Source organism: Mus caroli, chromosome 6 (genome assembly GCF_900094665.2).
Source record: "Mus caroli chromosome 6, CAROLI_EIJ_v1.1, whole genome shotgun sequence".
NCBI lineage: Eukaryota > Metazoa > Chordata > Mammalia > Rodentia > Muridae > Mus > Mus caroli.
This window is the reverse complement of record NC_034575.1, coordinates 18,339,378-18,354,233: the sequence shown is the minus strand read 5'-3', so window position 1 is coordinate 18,354,233 and position 14,856 is coordinate 18,339,378. Positions and strand designations below refer to the sequence as shown.

The 14,856-nt window shown below is 39.1% G+C and overlaps 1 protein-coding gene across 2 annotated transcripts in view; it reads left to right on the top strand.

The window, feature by feature from the left end:
- Positions 1 to 14,856, top strand: part of Aass (aminoadipate-semialdehyde synthase) — a 52,775-nt gene that overhangs the window by 12,499 nt on the left and 25,420 nt on the right. The window contains exons 4-11 of one of the 2 annotated variants that reach the window (XM_021164533.2): positions 439 to 523; positions 4,036 to 4,103; positions 4,204 to 4,350; positions 5,424 to 5,502; positions 5,625 to 5,752; positions 9,601 to 9,749; positions 11,404 to 11,526; positions 11,895 to 12,006. In XM_021164533.2, coding sequence (XP_021020192.1) covers positions 439 to 523; positions 4,036 to 4,103; positions 4,204 to 4,350; positions 5,424 to 5,502; positions 5,625 to 5,752; positions 9,601 to 9,749; positions 11,404 to 11,526; positions 11,895 to 12,006 — 891 coding nt within the window. The remainder of the gene's footprint in view (positions 1 to 438; positions 524 to 4,035; positions 4,104 to 4,203; positions 4,351 to 5,423; positions 5,503 to 5,624; positions 5,753 to 9,600; positions 9,750 to 11,403; positions 11,527 to 11,894; positions 12,007 to 14,856) is intronic. The other variant, XM_021164534.2, reaches the window with a different exon arrangement.

Sequence of the window (14,856 nt, the reverse complement as noted above, 5' to 3'; positions counted from 1 at the left end):
AGGAAGGAAGAGGTGATAGTTAAGACTGGTAGAGAAGGTCTTGGGGTGAGCCAGGATTTACTCACACACAGGGATGTACCTTAGGAAAGATGTGCTTTCTTTGGGATCAAATGATTGAGGATAAATGGAGACATAAGTGTGTTTCAAATCAATTGGGGCAGCTTGGGGAACATACAGGAAACCCTTGTCTCAGTTATTTCCTTGCCTCAATCAAGGAATGTATCACAGAGTTTATTCCATTACCTCTCATTACAGCTGGTTTGTGACCAAGCATTTTCAAAGCATTTGATGATACACCTGCTGGTAATGGATTTGTAAATCAACATGCATTTTCTAAGAGGAAAAAATATAAAATTCTTCCTTCTTTATATGTGGCTGGCTTGTCCAACTGAGCTACATTTACCTGGTTGTGACAGTTTCTTTTCTCCCTTTTTTCAGGAAATCCGGCTCATTGATTATGAGAAAATGGTGGACCACAGAGGGTCTCGGATAGTGGCTTTCGGACAGTGGGCGGGTGTGGCAGGTAGGTTTGGTAAGACTCTAGGAAGCTTTCTAAGTGTGTCTCCAGAGTCCATGTATATTCTCTCTTTCCAATGTTTCTTTCCACTGGCAAACCAAAAACACAAAGAAAAGAAAAAGGAAGAAGGCAAAAGGTTAATACCTAGGAAGAGCTTGTTGGAGAACATAGCTTTGTTTGGTAATGAGACACCGTAGGTAGGAAATCTGGGGGAAAGAAGGTCACTTTGACCAAGTGATGGGTCAGCCCTGTCGACCTATTCGAAGCCTTTTGAGACGTACCCAGGTGAGTGTTCATTCTCTCCCGAGAGACTGTCTATGAATGTGATATGGCTTTTATTATTTAAAACAATCATGAGAGTGAGGTAACACACAAGTAGTGCTGCTTTCTAGAAGAAGAGCATGGAGCTGGAAACAGCTGTCAGGATTGTCCTTGAGATAGCATCTGGAGCTAGGACTCAGTGGATGATTAAATCTATTTAAGCAAGTAAGGGGGAGGGGAAACAGGCATGGGTAAATCAATAACATTGAAAAATTATCTAGATAGAGTAATTACCAAAGGGGATGGAACTATCTAGAGGGAAAAATATATAAGAAAGGGCATTGCAACCTATTCTGCAAATACTGAAAGACCAAGAAAGCACTAAGGCTAATGAGCTTGACAAACTCAAGAATAATTTTATTTTAATTCACATTTTTTTATTTTTTTGTGAATTTCACTCATGAGTACTGTATTTACATCATTTTCTGCTTTCCTTCTAAGCCCTTCCTATATTCCTCACACTCCCTCTGAAATTCATGACCTCTTCTTAAATTATTATTGTCATATATATACACACACCCTATGAGTTCATTCAGTGTTGCTTGTATGGACATGTGTTTATGGCTGACCACTTGGCATTGGATAACCTATGAGGGAGCTCATTCCTGTAGGAAATGAGCTCTCATTTTGTCAGCATTCATTGACTCCCTGAAGTTCTTCATCTAGGGGTAGGCCTTATGAAATTTCTCTCACATGTGTTGGCATATCAACTGGTCTTATCACTATGCACGACTTGTTTAGGTAGTCATATTATTAACACTTTATAACTACAGCTTTCCTGCCATGTCTAGAAAACACTATTTAGGAGCAGATGACCTATTTCTGTGGTTCTTACAATCTTTCTGCATTTCTTGCACAATTTTCCTTTAGTCTTAGGTGTAGGGTTATACTATAGATGTATCAGGTCAAGGCTGGGCACCCATGGTCACTTATTCTCTGCCTTTTGACCAACTGCAGATCTCCATTATAATCTTTATCTACTGACAAAAGAGGCTTTGATGAGGGGTGAAAGCTACACCTATCAGTGAGGATAAGTATAAATATTTACAGTGCAGGAATTATATTGATTTTAGAAAATGGCAATAGTAAGGTCTCTAAAAAGTCTAAAGTCTATAAGCCTTCCAGCCATGGCTAGTTTTATATTGATGTACATGGGTCCTCTCCTACTGAGCAGGTCTTAAGTACAATTAGACATCTGTTAGTTATCCTTAATATAAAAGAGCACAATTGCACCATTGGAAATACATTGCTGAACGAGTCATTGTTGTAGCCTGTAGACTTTACAGCTAGGTAGGACTCTACCTATCTTCCTACCTACCTTGGTGATTCCTTAGGGTATTAAGCAGGTTTAAAATGGACAAAGAGAAAAAAAAATGTATCATTTCTTCTGATAAATGCCTATGATTGCTTTTCTCCCTTGGAATCTTGTATGACAGTCTATCAGAGCTAGTCCTCGGGGTGGTGGTGGTGGGGGGAGGCTTCCAGATCAGTTCCATCCTGATTCCTTGAAGTCATGTATCTCAAGTGTATGGTGTGTTCAGGAATAGGGTTTTATCTTCAAGTTCTGGGATGCAACCAAGGGCAGTGGCAATAGCCTATTTTGTTTGGGTACTGGGATACTTGTCAGATCGTCTGTGATTCTTGGGGAGGGTATTGTTATTATCCCATGTATCATTCCACTTAAGCTAAGCACATACACAAATTGAATGTGTGTCATGTAACATTTGTGTGTTTGCACCACAAAAAGAATTTTTTACAGAAATTTTTAGTACTCTGGAAACAATGCAAATGGAAATAGATAGATAGATTGTGATATAACCATAAAGTGGGAAAGAGCAGCACTAAAAAGGAACAAAATTACTGATGTAAATGTAAAACTATGCTAGATGAAATGAGACAGACAATAGAGTCTGTGCTTATAACTTCATTTACATAGAACCAAAGAATCTAATCTATACAGATAACAGCAACAATTCCCATCTCAAATCTGTGACACATGTGTGTGGCAATTTGTTAATAGTTAATAAACTATGCACTTCAAGTTGCATTTTATTGCACATAAACAATTTATTTAAAAGTTGACTTCAACAAAAAGATAAAAGAAACTTGGGTAGAATTGTATGTGTGACCAAGGTGTTGGGAAAGGCATGGAAGATTATAAATAAGGGGAATTAGAAAATGAGATCATTGCTATAAGCATGCTGAGTTTTAGATGTCTGAGGACATCCCACTTAAGACATTAAAAAATTGACTTCATCCTAAAATCAAAAGAAAAACCCATACTGGAAGTATGAATGTGGGGATCATCCATACCCAGAAAACACATATTTAGGATGTGATGAGATTAGCTAAGGAAAAATGAAGCTGTTAAGAGAATGGAGTCTCCAAAACAATCCTGAAGGTGATAATATACACACAGACAGACACTTAAAGAAAGTAAGATTGATTCTGGATGCAGATATGGCTGTATCTGCTCACAATCCTAGTACTTGAGAGTAAGACAGGAAGCTCTGGAAATTGAGGATGGCCTGAACTACATAGGGAGTTCAAGGGTAGCCTGTGCTATATAGTAAGATACAAAGAAAGGGAAGGAGGAAAGAAGGATGCAATCAAGTCAGGGATACTGAGGGGAATTGAGTGTCAATCCACGAGAGTCTACATTGCCAAACAATTCTGAAAAGTAAATCAGAATCTAAAGTCCATCAAGTTTTGTGACATAAGCCACTGAGTATCAGTTAGGATCCCTAGGCCAAAGTGGCTTCTTTGTGTATTTGTTTGCTTGCTTTTGGCTTGTGAGATGGGAGTGTGTTTAAACTATGAGGCAGGCCATTCAAGAGTGAATCCCTTGCTATGAAAGGCCAGGTCAGGTTGTGATATGCAGGCAGGAGAGGTTAACCTTCTAAGAGAAGGGGGATTTTCTTCTATCAGGGCTAATATGAGAAAAAACAGATGAGGACCTAGGTGGGTGAGGGATTTGATAGAAAGTAGAGAGAACGGGCAGGATGCTCTGAGGTCCCTTATGAATCTGAGATAATTATGCTCTCTGCTTCCTTAGGATACTAAGCAGGGTTTAAATGGACAAAGAGGGAAAAAGAATGTATTGTTTCTTCTGATAAATGATTGTGAACAGAGTTTATTTTGTGCATTGTTAATCAACTCCACTTAATGGTCTTTTTGTTTTTCTGGTTCTGTGACAGGAATGATTAATATTTTACATGGAATGGGCTTAAGGCTCCTTGCTTTGGGACATCACACACCTTTTATGGTGAGAGATTATTTGCTTATTTGTTGGAAACATCACGTCTTCAGTATATAAACATATTTGAGCTAGTGGACTGACGTGAACTGTGTATGCTTGCTTGCAGCATCTTGGCATGGCTCACAACTATAGGAACAGCAGTCAGGCCGTGCAGGCTGTCCGTGATGCTGGCTATGAAATATCTCTGGGTTTAATGCCAAAGTCAATAGGACCCTTAACGTTTGTCTTCACAGGGACTGGCAATGTGTCCAAGGTAACTCTACCTATCCTCTCTGGCAAGCAATCCGAAATGCTGAACATGTCATGGACATTTCAAGTAAAATGGGTGACCATTCAATATGGGCTGTCTTTTTAAATGATTTTATTTAATTTGACTTTATCTGCACTGGTATGAGAGTGTCAGATTCCCCAGAGCTGGAGTTATGGACAGTTGTGAATTGCCATATGGGTCCTGAGAACTGAACCTGGGTCCTCTAGATGAGCAGTCCGTATTCTTAATCACTGAGCTATCTCTCCAGCCCCTGGAATATTTTTGTTGTATGTTATTCTTGTAGCACAGAACAGTAACAGTTCAAGTATTTTCTTTGCTTTTAGTTGATTTCATCTATTAGAACACCAGTTCTTAACCTGAAGGTTGCGACCTCTTTATGAGATCCACCAACTTTTTACAGAGGCAGGAAAACACACATACTTACATTGTGATTCATAACCATAGCAGAATTACAGTTATGAAGTAGAAACAAAAATAATTTTATAGTTGGAGTCACCACAACATGAAGAACTGTATTAAAGGGTTGAGAACCACTGTATTAGAATTTGAAGTGTCTCTTAACCTGTCCGTCTTCCCTTCCTCTCTCCTTCCTAGTAACTAAGGAAGACGAAGGCTGAAATTAATGTTTTCTTCTGGAGTGGTTTTGAGGATGCACCTGTAGTCACCCTAGAGAAACTTGTAATTGAATAATAAGTCTGTAGGGAAGATGTCTCTAAACAGAATGTCTCTGTTAGTGTTAAGTTGTAAAGCACACATCTGATCTTTTCCCTTCTATCGTAGACCATTCTCTCCCTTAAAATGACCTCTAGAGCAAATCAAAAAGTAAATAGACATGTATTACATCCACATTTTTAACATTGCTATCCTGGACAATTAGTTAAATGGCAGTCCATTCTAATGCAACTGAAACCAAAGCTGACCTGTGGGATCTGTGATTCTGTGTTGTGATCCTGGTTATAAGACAGGGCAAGTGGAACTGCAAAATTGTGAGTCCTTGCAGGAAATTGTGTTGGCACCGTCCCTACTGAGGTTTGATTTATTATGCATGTTAACAGGGAGCCCAAGAAGTCTTTAATGAGCTACCTTGTGAGTATGTGGAGCCCCACGAATTAAGAGAAGTTTCAAAAACTGGAGGTAAGGGGAGAGGGAAGACCTTATCTCTTTCACTGTCTTAAAAAGTCTTTGTGTTAGTCTTTTATTACCATAAATCGTTATCATTTGTCACTTACTTTACTAATTTCGCCTTTCTTTGTAAGACCTCAGGAAAGTGTATGGGACGGTGTTAAGTCGCCATCATCATCTTGTCAGGAAAACAGATGGTGTGTATGATCCTGTAGAATACGAGAAATATCCTGAGCGCTACACAAGTCGTTTTAATACAGATGTGAGTATCTATCTAGTTGCTTTTTATTTGGGTGCTGTGACACACCATAGTTAGGCTGTTTTCTGACAGGGAAATTGTGAGTGTGTACCTTGGTTCCTTGATTCTTGAGGTCCTCGGGTAGACTGACTGGGAGTCCTTTGGTTCTCATGCATTGGTTTTAGTAGTTGGCTCTGGCTGGGTTTGAGGTGGTCTTTGGTTAGTGGCTGTAGTGGCTTCTGTTGGATGTCCATTGCTTCATGGTCTCTCTGTTAAAGAACGCATGTACTCATTTCTTCTAAACCAATTCCTAGAGAGCCTTGTTTTTATGTTAGCTTACACTAGTTATCACTGTTGAAAAAAAAAAAGTACTTTATCTAAGGCTTTGTCTTAACGTACATGTGTCCTAACCTTTTTAAAACTGTTTGTTTGTAATTTGAAAAGAATCTAGTGTTTCTCACATCTCAACAAGTTCTCTACCACTGAGAAACATCTTCAAAAGTTTATCTTTTTTCCTAAGGCCAAAATATTGTAACCACACCTTCACCTAGCATCTCAGTTGGCTTTAAAATAAAAGACCAAGATGTGGGAAAGAAAAGAGATTATTTACCTTACCATTTTGGAAACCTGAAGAACAAAACATAGTTTAGACTTTTCCAAGGGTTCCCATTGGTGTGACACATCATGGCAGGAGGGTATGTGGATCTCTCTGTGTGTAGTCTCTCTCCCTCTGCTAATTAAACCATGAGGATTCATCATGGATGTTCTACTATCTCTATCGAATTTAATCACTTTCCACAGGTGTTACCTCTTAGTAGCATGGTTGGGTTCCATTTCTACTCTCTAAATACCATGTACATAACCTTTTCATAAGTTCAAGGTACAACTGTTATTTCAACCACAGTATTGTGTCCTGGACCCAATAAAACTTATTTCCTCACATTTAACATAATGTGTGTTTCATCTCCGACAGTTCCAATGTCTTAACTCATCAATTAACTCAAATTTCAGAAATTTCTTAAAATTCACTTAGAACCCAAGAATAATCTCTTTGGCTGTAAAGGCATGTAAAATATAAACCCAGCTGGATATTTCTAAGCCACAGCAGCCTGTTAGCTTCATAGTATACATTCCATTCCAAAAGGCAGGAGCAGAAATAAGAAAGGAGTCACTGGACCAAGGTAAAACCAAAACCCATTCAGACAGACTTCAACTCCTGAAGCTCCAAGACAAGCATCCTGGGTACAGTGCACACCACATTTTGTGCACCTTCACCCTGGCTGGGGAAGCTTTCCCTCTGTGGATCATGTGACTGTTGTCATAGGCTAGAAGCAGGAGTCTGAAGCCTTCCTTGCCTAGGATGCATGCTGCCCGATGTTTCTTCCAGGAGAAGAAACATTGTGCATTTCTGGTTGCCTTACTTTTCTGGAATCCCTTCTTTGTCTCCATTCCCATGGCTCCATCGTGCACCACTCATTTGGACTACATTGTAGACATCAACTCTAGGAAACAGTTGTCTGGCTCCTCTGATTCTTTTGACATGTTCTACTTCAGACATTTTACATTTTTTCCTCTTCCCTTTCCTCTCATCCTTCTTTACTTTCATTCCCTCTTTCTCCCTCCCATCCCCATGTCATTGCTTCTTCCTTCCTTCCTTCCTTCCTTCCTTCCTTCCTTCCTTCCTTCCTTCCTTCCTTCCTTCCTTCCTTNCTTCCTTCCTTCCTTCCTTCCTTCCTTCCTTCCTTCCTTCCTTCCTTCCTTCCTTCCTTCTCCTCATCCTTTTATTATTTGCCTTTTGTTTTCATTTTCTGTTTTTTAATTAGATATTTTCTTCATTTGCATTTCAAATGCTATCCCGAAAGTCCCCTACACCCCTCCCCCCGCCATGCTCCCCAACCTATTTGTTTTTTGAGACAAGCACCTTTTCTGTGGCTTAGGTTTGTTCAGAATTCACTTGCATTCCCTGCTGTCCTCAAACCCTCACATTTTCTGGCTCTCTCTCGAGTTCTGGCAGCATAGGCACAAGCTACCCCTATGCCTGGTTACAGAATTCTTATAACTTTGTTTATGGTACCAGGGATGGAAGCTAGGGCTTTGCGTATGACAGGCAAGTATTTGTCCCCTGAGTGATATTCCAGCTTGTTTTGAGATGTTCTTCTAGCCTGTCCTTCTATGTCCAGCTTCTGCCAGATAATGCATTCCAAAGTGCCTCAATATTTCCCAGCATAGTAAGAGTAATGATTCCTTCTCTCAGCATCAATCATTGTGTTTAATGAGTCAGTGTTGCATGTTTACAACAAAATACCCAAAGCAATTTTATAAAAAGAAAAGATTTATTGAAGTACACAGTTCTGGAAAAGATTTAAATCAAAGACCAGACAGTCACACTGCTTTTGCATCTGCTAAGGGTTGGGGCTGGCAGTGGTAAGGATCAGTGGTTTGGAGGAAGCCTCCTAGATCAGAAGAGAGAAGAGAGATAGAGGAGAGACTTGCATTCTAATAACCACTTAAAGGCATAGCCCAGTGATTTGAAGACTTTGCACCAGGGTCTAGCCTTTCAAGGTCTTACTTCACTTAAGTAGTGCCAAGACTGGGTCTTCATGGTCACTCAACATTCCAACCATAGCAGCCAGTGATCTCCAAATGCTTGTGACTGACTGCATGCAGGATGAGAGGAGACGTGGTCCAGCTATACAAGCACTGTACTATCTTCTTTATATCCAAAATATGACCTACAAACCAATCCCTCTGGTGGGCAAACAGCAATTTTATCTTCTAAAACACAATTAGTCATGTAACAGCTGTCCTCAAAATAAGCCAACCAACTAAAAAGCAAATACTAACTCAAAGTCCATACACACATTATGAAAAGAAATGTCTTAACTAATTTTAAATGTGTCTTCATAATGTAGCACTTGTAGGTTCTGGTATGAAATTTAGCTATTTTAGCATGGATAGTATGCTACAAAGAAAGCTCTTACCTTCTGTGTAAGAGTGCCTTGAGGTACTTAAGGAACAAAACAAACAAACAAACAAAAAAACCTATGAAAACAATTTAAGTTGAAAATAGTTTGAAATCTATACATTTCACTGCTTCCTTTTGGCTTCCCATATGCTCTTTAGTCCCCATTTTCCTCCTTCCAACCCTGTGCAAGGACTGTGCCTTGATCCCTCTCAAATGCATGGCCTTTTCCACGACCTCCTTCTCTCTCTCTCTGCCTAAAATAATAAATACAACATGCTCAGTCTTTTCAGCGTTACTTGTATGTATACAACTTCTGATCTGACCATTCTGCTAGAAAAAGACCTACAGGCAATAAGGAATACTGAGAATAGGAGATAGTGTCCGTAATGACGAGCCACCTAAGTGATTCTCTGCCCCTAATTTTATCTTGAACCTTAAGTATTAGTGATTAGATCAGATGTGTACCAAGAGCGATGGTGAGGTACTGACCACGTGTGCATGTACTTGTATGTGTATGTGTAAGCAGTTCCCCTGAGAGGTTATCTGATTCATCTTCAAAGGGTTCTTTTGAAGATCATTATTCCCATTTGGCAGATAAGAGCAATAGTGTTCAGAGAATTGAGTATGTTCTTTTCTTTCCCCTAGCTGTGCAATATATTACAGAATAAAACCTTGATATATTTATTATATTTATATGCTATCATGGAGTAATTCTACAGTGAAAGGTGGGTGACTGTTAATCTTTCCTCAGAAGAGGGCAGGTGACCTGGAAACAAAATGTTCTGTAGATGTGACACTGATGACTTAAGTTGCCCTTTAGTCCTAGCTGTGAGACAGTGTCCTCTCAGGACACGGTATTAATATGGGCTACATCCTGTTTTTTTGAACATGGAACTTTGTTTTACAGATTGCGCCCTATACAACTTGTTTAATTAATGGAATCTACTGGGAGCAAAACACCCCTCGCCTGCTCACACGTCAGGATGCTCAGAGTCTCCTGGTCCCAGTGAAGTCCTCAGTTGTTCCTGTTGAAGGATGTCCTGAATTACCACACAAGTAAGGAAGGGCTTGTTCATCATCAACAAATGAAGGTTTTGTTGTTGTTTGTTTGTTTGTTTTGTTTTTTTAGCTGCAGCACTATTATTAGGGATCAAAGACCACAATGTTTGTATAAGCCAGAAAGCTCATTTTAGAGGTGGTCTGCCTGGGCCTCTTAGAAGCATTTTGCAGTTACCCATCACCTTTTGAGATTGACTTCTCACTTGATTCTGGTTCCAAAGCCCCTACACTATTAATCTCCTTCCTCTCTAGTTTTAGTTTATTACTTTGTTTTGAAAACACTCACACTCTATTTTCCTGAAATTTATACTCCTGAAAGATAGGGCCCTTTTGGTCTTGACCTTAGTAAGTAATTGGTATAAAATAGACATTTAAATGGTTCTTGACTATTGAGTGAGTTGATTACTAAATATTTGTTAAACATCTTATGCACCAGGGATTCCGCTAAGCTAAACTTCAGAGAGGCAGAGTTGGGTTGTTTGCTGCTCTGAAGCAAATGTCAGTGGACCAGGAGGAACAACAATGTAACAGGAGATTCGATAATGTAAGCACACTGCCAACACAACACAATGGTTGGTTCATGTGATGAGCTCAAAGCTGATAAGCAAAACCCTGCAGTGAGTGGGAAGCAAATTTTATTACTGGTAGCAAGTAAGGAGAGAACTTGGAATAATCCTCAAAGCATTGTCTCCCTCAGCAAAGAAAGCAAGGGGCTTTGTCTGGGGAACCTCCTCTATATTTACATAAGAGTCGATAATTCTGGGATGTACAGGTGGACACATCGCTGGATGAGCTCAGTTCACAGTAATGTTTCTCTATGCATCACATATTCAGAAAATGAGGAATGGGAACACGTTCTTGGCAGAAAAGTTGCTATCTCAACAGCAAACTTCATTTGACTTCAAAAGTATGGGTCACAATGTATTAATAATTTTGTCCTTGCAAGTTTCGGCTTGTTAGAAACAAAAACAAGTGGGAAGGTTTGTTAACAGTGGGGTTTTTGTTTGTTCGTTTTGTTTTGTTTTGTTTTAAGATAAAGCAGTACTGCCCCAAGCTTAGTAATTGTTCTATAAGTGTCCAACAAATGACTAACTCTGGGCTCAGCAAAACCTTTCAAAAAAGGATCAGGGTGGGGGTGGTGAGAGGTGGGGGGCAGGAGGATAAGCATTTCAGTGCAGAACTACTACTTGGTAAGTAGAGAACTAATAATGAGAAGGAACATATTGTCTGTATGCTGACTATAGATGCAACATTTTCCTCAAATGCTTTCAGGTCTCAGTTGAATCTGAGGATGTGGAGGAGTGACAGTGAGAGGCAGCTGTACTATCTATAATACTTATTTACAGATGATGAACTAGGCCACCTTATTCTGTCTGCTATCAAATTTTTCTGTAGAGAAGGAATTTCCCCCACCCCTTTTTTTCAGATTCCTTTCCTCCCCTTTTTTCCCTTCATGATTCTCATGGAAACTAAAGAACCCCCTGTCTTAGGTCAACACAGTGTCCCAAAGATTGAACTGTAGAACGAAGATTCTAAGTTCCTGGGAAATAAATGCAATTTGTTTCAAGCACACTTTATTTTTCATCATTGTTAGTCTTCCCAAAGGCCTGAGAATTCCATCCTCTCATCAGAGTGTTCCTGTTATTTTCAGACTTGTGGCAATATGTGACATTTCAGCAGACACGGGAGGGTCCATAGATTTTATGACTGAGTGCACCACCATAGAACGGCCCTTTTGCATGTATGACGCAGACCAGCAAATTATTCACGACAGGTGGGTTTGTCAAAGTTGATGATTCTTTACCTTAATGTTCTAGTTTGGATCACTCAATATTTCCCTTCTGTATGAAGGTGTGAAAGCTTGGGGGTATATGGTTAAACACAGTTAAAAAGTAGTGAAAAAAATTACATTGAAATTTGGATGCTTAAACAAGTATACATTATAGTTAAATGGGAGATGGGCTGCCAAGTGAAAAAAAAAAAGTTTTGTTTGAAAAGCAGTTTTATTTATAGTGTGATGCCTTTTTCTCAAGGCTACAAATATATTAATAACAATGATACAAATGTTGGAATGGAGTAGAGTCTGGGAAAAATTTCAAGTCATATTTTGTGCATTTGAATAAAGGATGTTGCTTCTCTTAGTGTTGAAGGCTCCGGGATCCTGATGTGTTCCATTGACAATTTGCCAGCGCAGCTCCCAATCGAGGCTACGGAATACTTTGGAGACATGCTTTACCCTTATGTTGAAGAAATGGTAAGGGGACCGGTAGGCTCCACAGCAACTCTGAGACTTTAAGTACAACTATTAATATTATATTATTATGTGTGTTATTATGAATGCGTATATATATTATTATGAATGAATATATTATTATGAACGCTCTGGTCTTCTGTATCTAAGAAATCTGTTGTAAAATGAAAAACCAGCCCTTCCCCAAATGTACTTATAGGTCCATTTTTATTCTACATAATCTGTTACTTGTCTCCTGGGGACGATGTCTCTGACTTCATGCTCACAATCAATTACATTTATTTCATCATATACATTTTATTGTGTTTACAACATGGCGGGGGGGGGGCAGGTAAAATTGCTTTATCATCAATTCCCTTGCTATCTAGATCATTTTATATTGAGGACATTTTTACTGTGATACAATTAATAGATCAGGACAATTGGAAATATACAAACTATCACTAGATGTGAGTTGCTAGTGTTGTGTTTACTGATGGCTTCTGCTGAGGTGGTTTTTGTCTCCTGTGACTGTCTTCTGAAATGCTGTGTAATCTAGATTCCATCCTGTTTACGAAAGAAACTCTTTCTTCCATCAGTGTTTATCTTGGGTTCTGACTTAGCATGTGTTATGTTTTTGTTGCTAACAGCCGTCAGCCTCTGGCAGAGATTCCAAATTTATGAATAGCAGCTCTTGTTTGTGTCCTTGTTCTCCATTTCTCTTTGACTGTGAAATGGGACCATAGTGAACAGTGGGAGAATAATCAAAACTTCTGCTCTGACGTTGTCTTCTTTGAGTAACCAAAGGGTTACTGAGAAGAAATTGGAGGATGCACACATTAAAAAATACTATGGAAACATGTTTTATTTGTTTGTTGATGTATTTGGATGTGTATGTGTGCATACTGGAGTATGCTTACACTGTGATGTACCTGTGGAGGTCAGAGGACAACTTGGGGAGATATTTCTTGCCTGCTATCATGTGCCAATGCAGGCTGAGTCTGCAGTGTGTCTGGAGTTGGCTCTGAGGATAGGTAGTGGAATTAAGAGAGCAGCAATGGCAAGTGAGAGTGGGCGTCAGCTAGATTTGTAGAACCCAAGATCACTCAGGTCCCCATCTATAAAATTTGCTGCTTAAAAGTATAGAATATAATCTTAATGGTTTTCCTAATATTTAACATTCTAGAGATGTAAATGTCTCAGTGCTTGCATGTGTGTCTAGGGGGAAAAAGAATAACAAATGTCCCAGCTCTGTTTTATATTCACTTTCCTTGACATTGCTTCTCTGATGACTAGATTTATTTTTGAAACAATATTTATTATCATTATTAATTGAATGTATGCATGTATATATGTATATATATGTGGATGGATAGATGTATGTATGTATGTATGTATGTATGTATGTATGTATATATGTGTGAGAGTATAGGAGCCTTCAGAATTCAGAAGAATGCTTCACGTCTGTAAATGCCATAGTAGGTTTTATCCTGGTGGCAAACCTGTCTGTATACTTTTTAACTTCAGAATAGTAATTATTTTTTTCTTGGTAGTTTTCTTTTTCTCTGATGAGAATCTCCATAATTTCATCACCACCACCACCATTATCACCATCATCATCAATTTATTTTATTGTTTTTTTATGTTTTATTATTATTTAACTTTGTGTTGATTCTTTGTAAACTTCACATCAGGCAACCCAATCCCATCCACTTCCATGTCCCTTCATTCCCACCTTCTTTGCTTGCAATGTCCCCCACAAAAGAAAAAAAAGATCTAATTGTGGAAGCTGTAGAGTATCAGTGTGTTTACTGTCATAGCATACCTTCTTCTCCACACTTATCTGCTTGCAGATGTTCACTGCAATAAGTCACTGGTCCGGTTTGAGGCTTCTGGCTTCTACTACACTATCAATACTGGGTTTTTTTTGAGATAGAGTTTCTCTGTGTAGCCTTGGCTGTCCTGCAACTTGCTCTATAGACTTGCTCTACCTCCATCTGTCTCTGCCTCCCCAGTGCTGTGATTTAAGTTGTGCGCCACCATGGCCCAGCTCCCTGCTTTTCTTGTTATGAATGTATTTTTCTTTATCATATGGAACACAGTTTTAAAAGCCATTTTGTGATTTTTATGTTAGTTTCTCTTATCTGCCTGGACTCATTCTGGGACTCCTCAGTTAATGTCTGAAACTATATATAGTATTAGAGCCTACACATATATCTTCTCTATACATGCATACCTATGACAAAGTTTAATTGAAAAATGTGGTTCAGTAAGAGATTGATAATAACAACTAATTATGAAATAGAGCAATAATAATTATATCTTATAAAATTTATGTCAATGTGGCTTCTCAGTCTCAAAATACCTTGCGTGTTGCATACTTTTCTGGCTCTTGGTAACTTAATAACCACATCTGTGTGATAAAGTGAGGTGAAAGTCACATGGCCCGGGAACTCAACATGAAGCTACTGAACCACCACCACAGCTGAGATCTGAGATGGCTTCTAATGGTACCCGTGTGTGGGGAGCATGCGCAGTATGGATGCACTGTCAAGTAAGATGCAGCAGGAAAACACACAATTATATCTGCTACTCAGAAGGGGATATATTTAAAACTTATTAATAGTTGATTTCAGGAACTTCTATTGATTATCCTGATTAATCTTGTCAATTGATCATCCTAGAGTCCCCTGACAGGAGCCAATGCTTTGAGGGATTGTATCACCTGAAGAATTGTATACATCCGTCTGGTTTGTGGATTCTGGAGGAAGCTGTCTTGATTATTTGATACAGAAGGGCCCCAGGGTTGTCAGCATCATTGCTTAGGCGGGAGGTCCTGAGCTGTATTTCTAAGCTAGTGCAACTTGAGCAGGG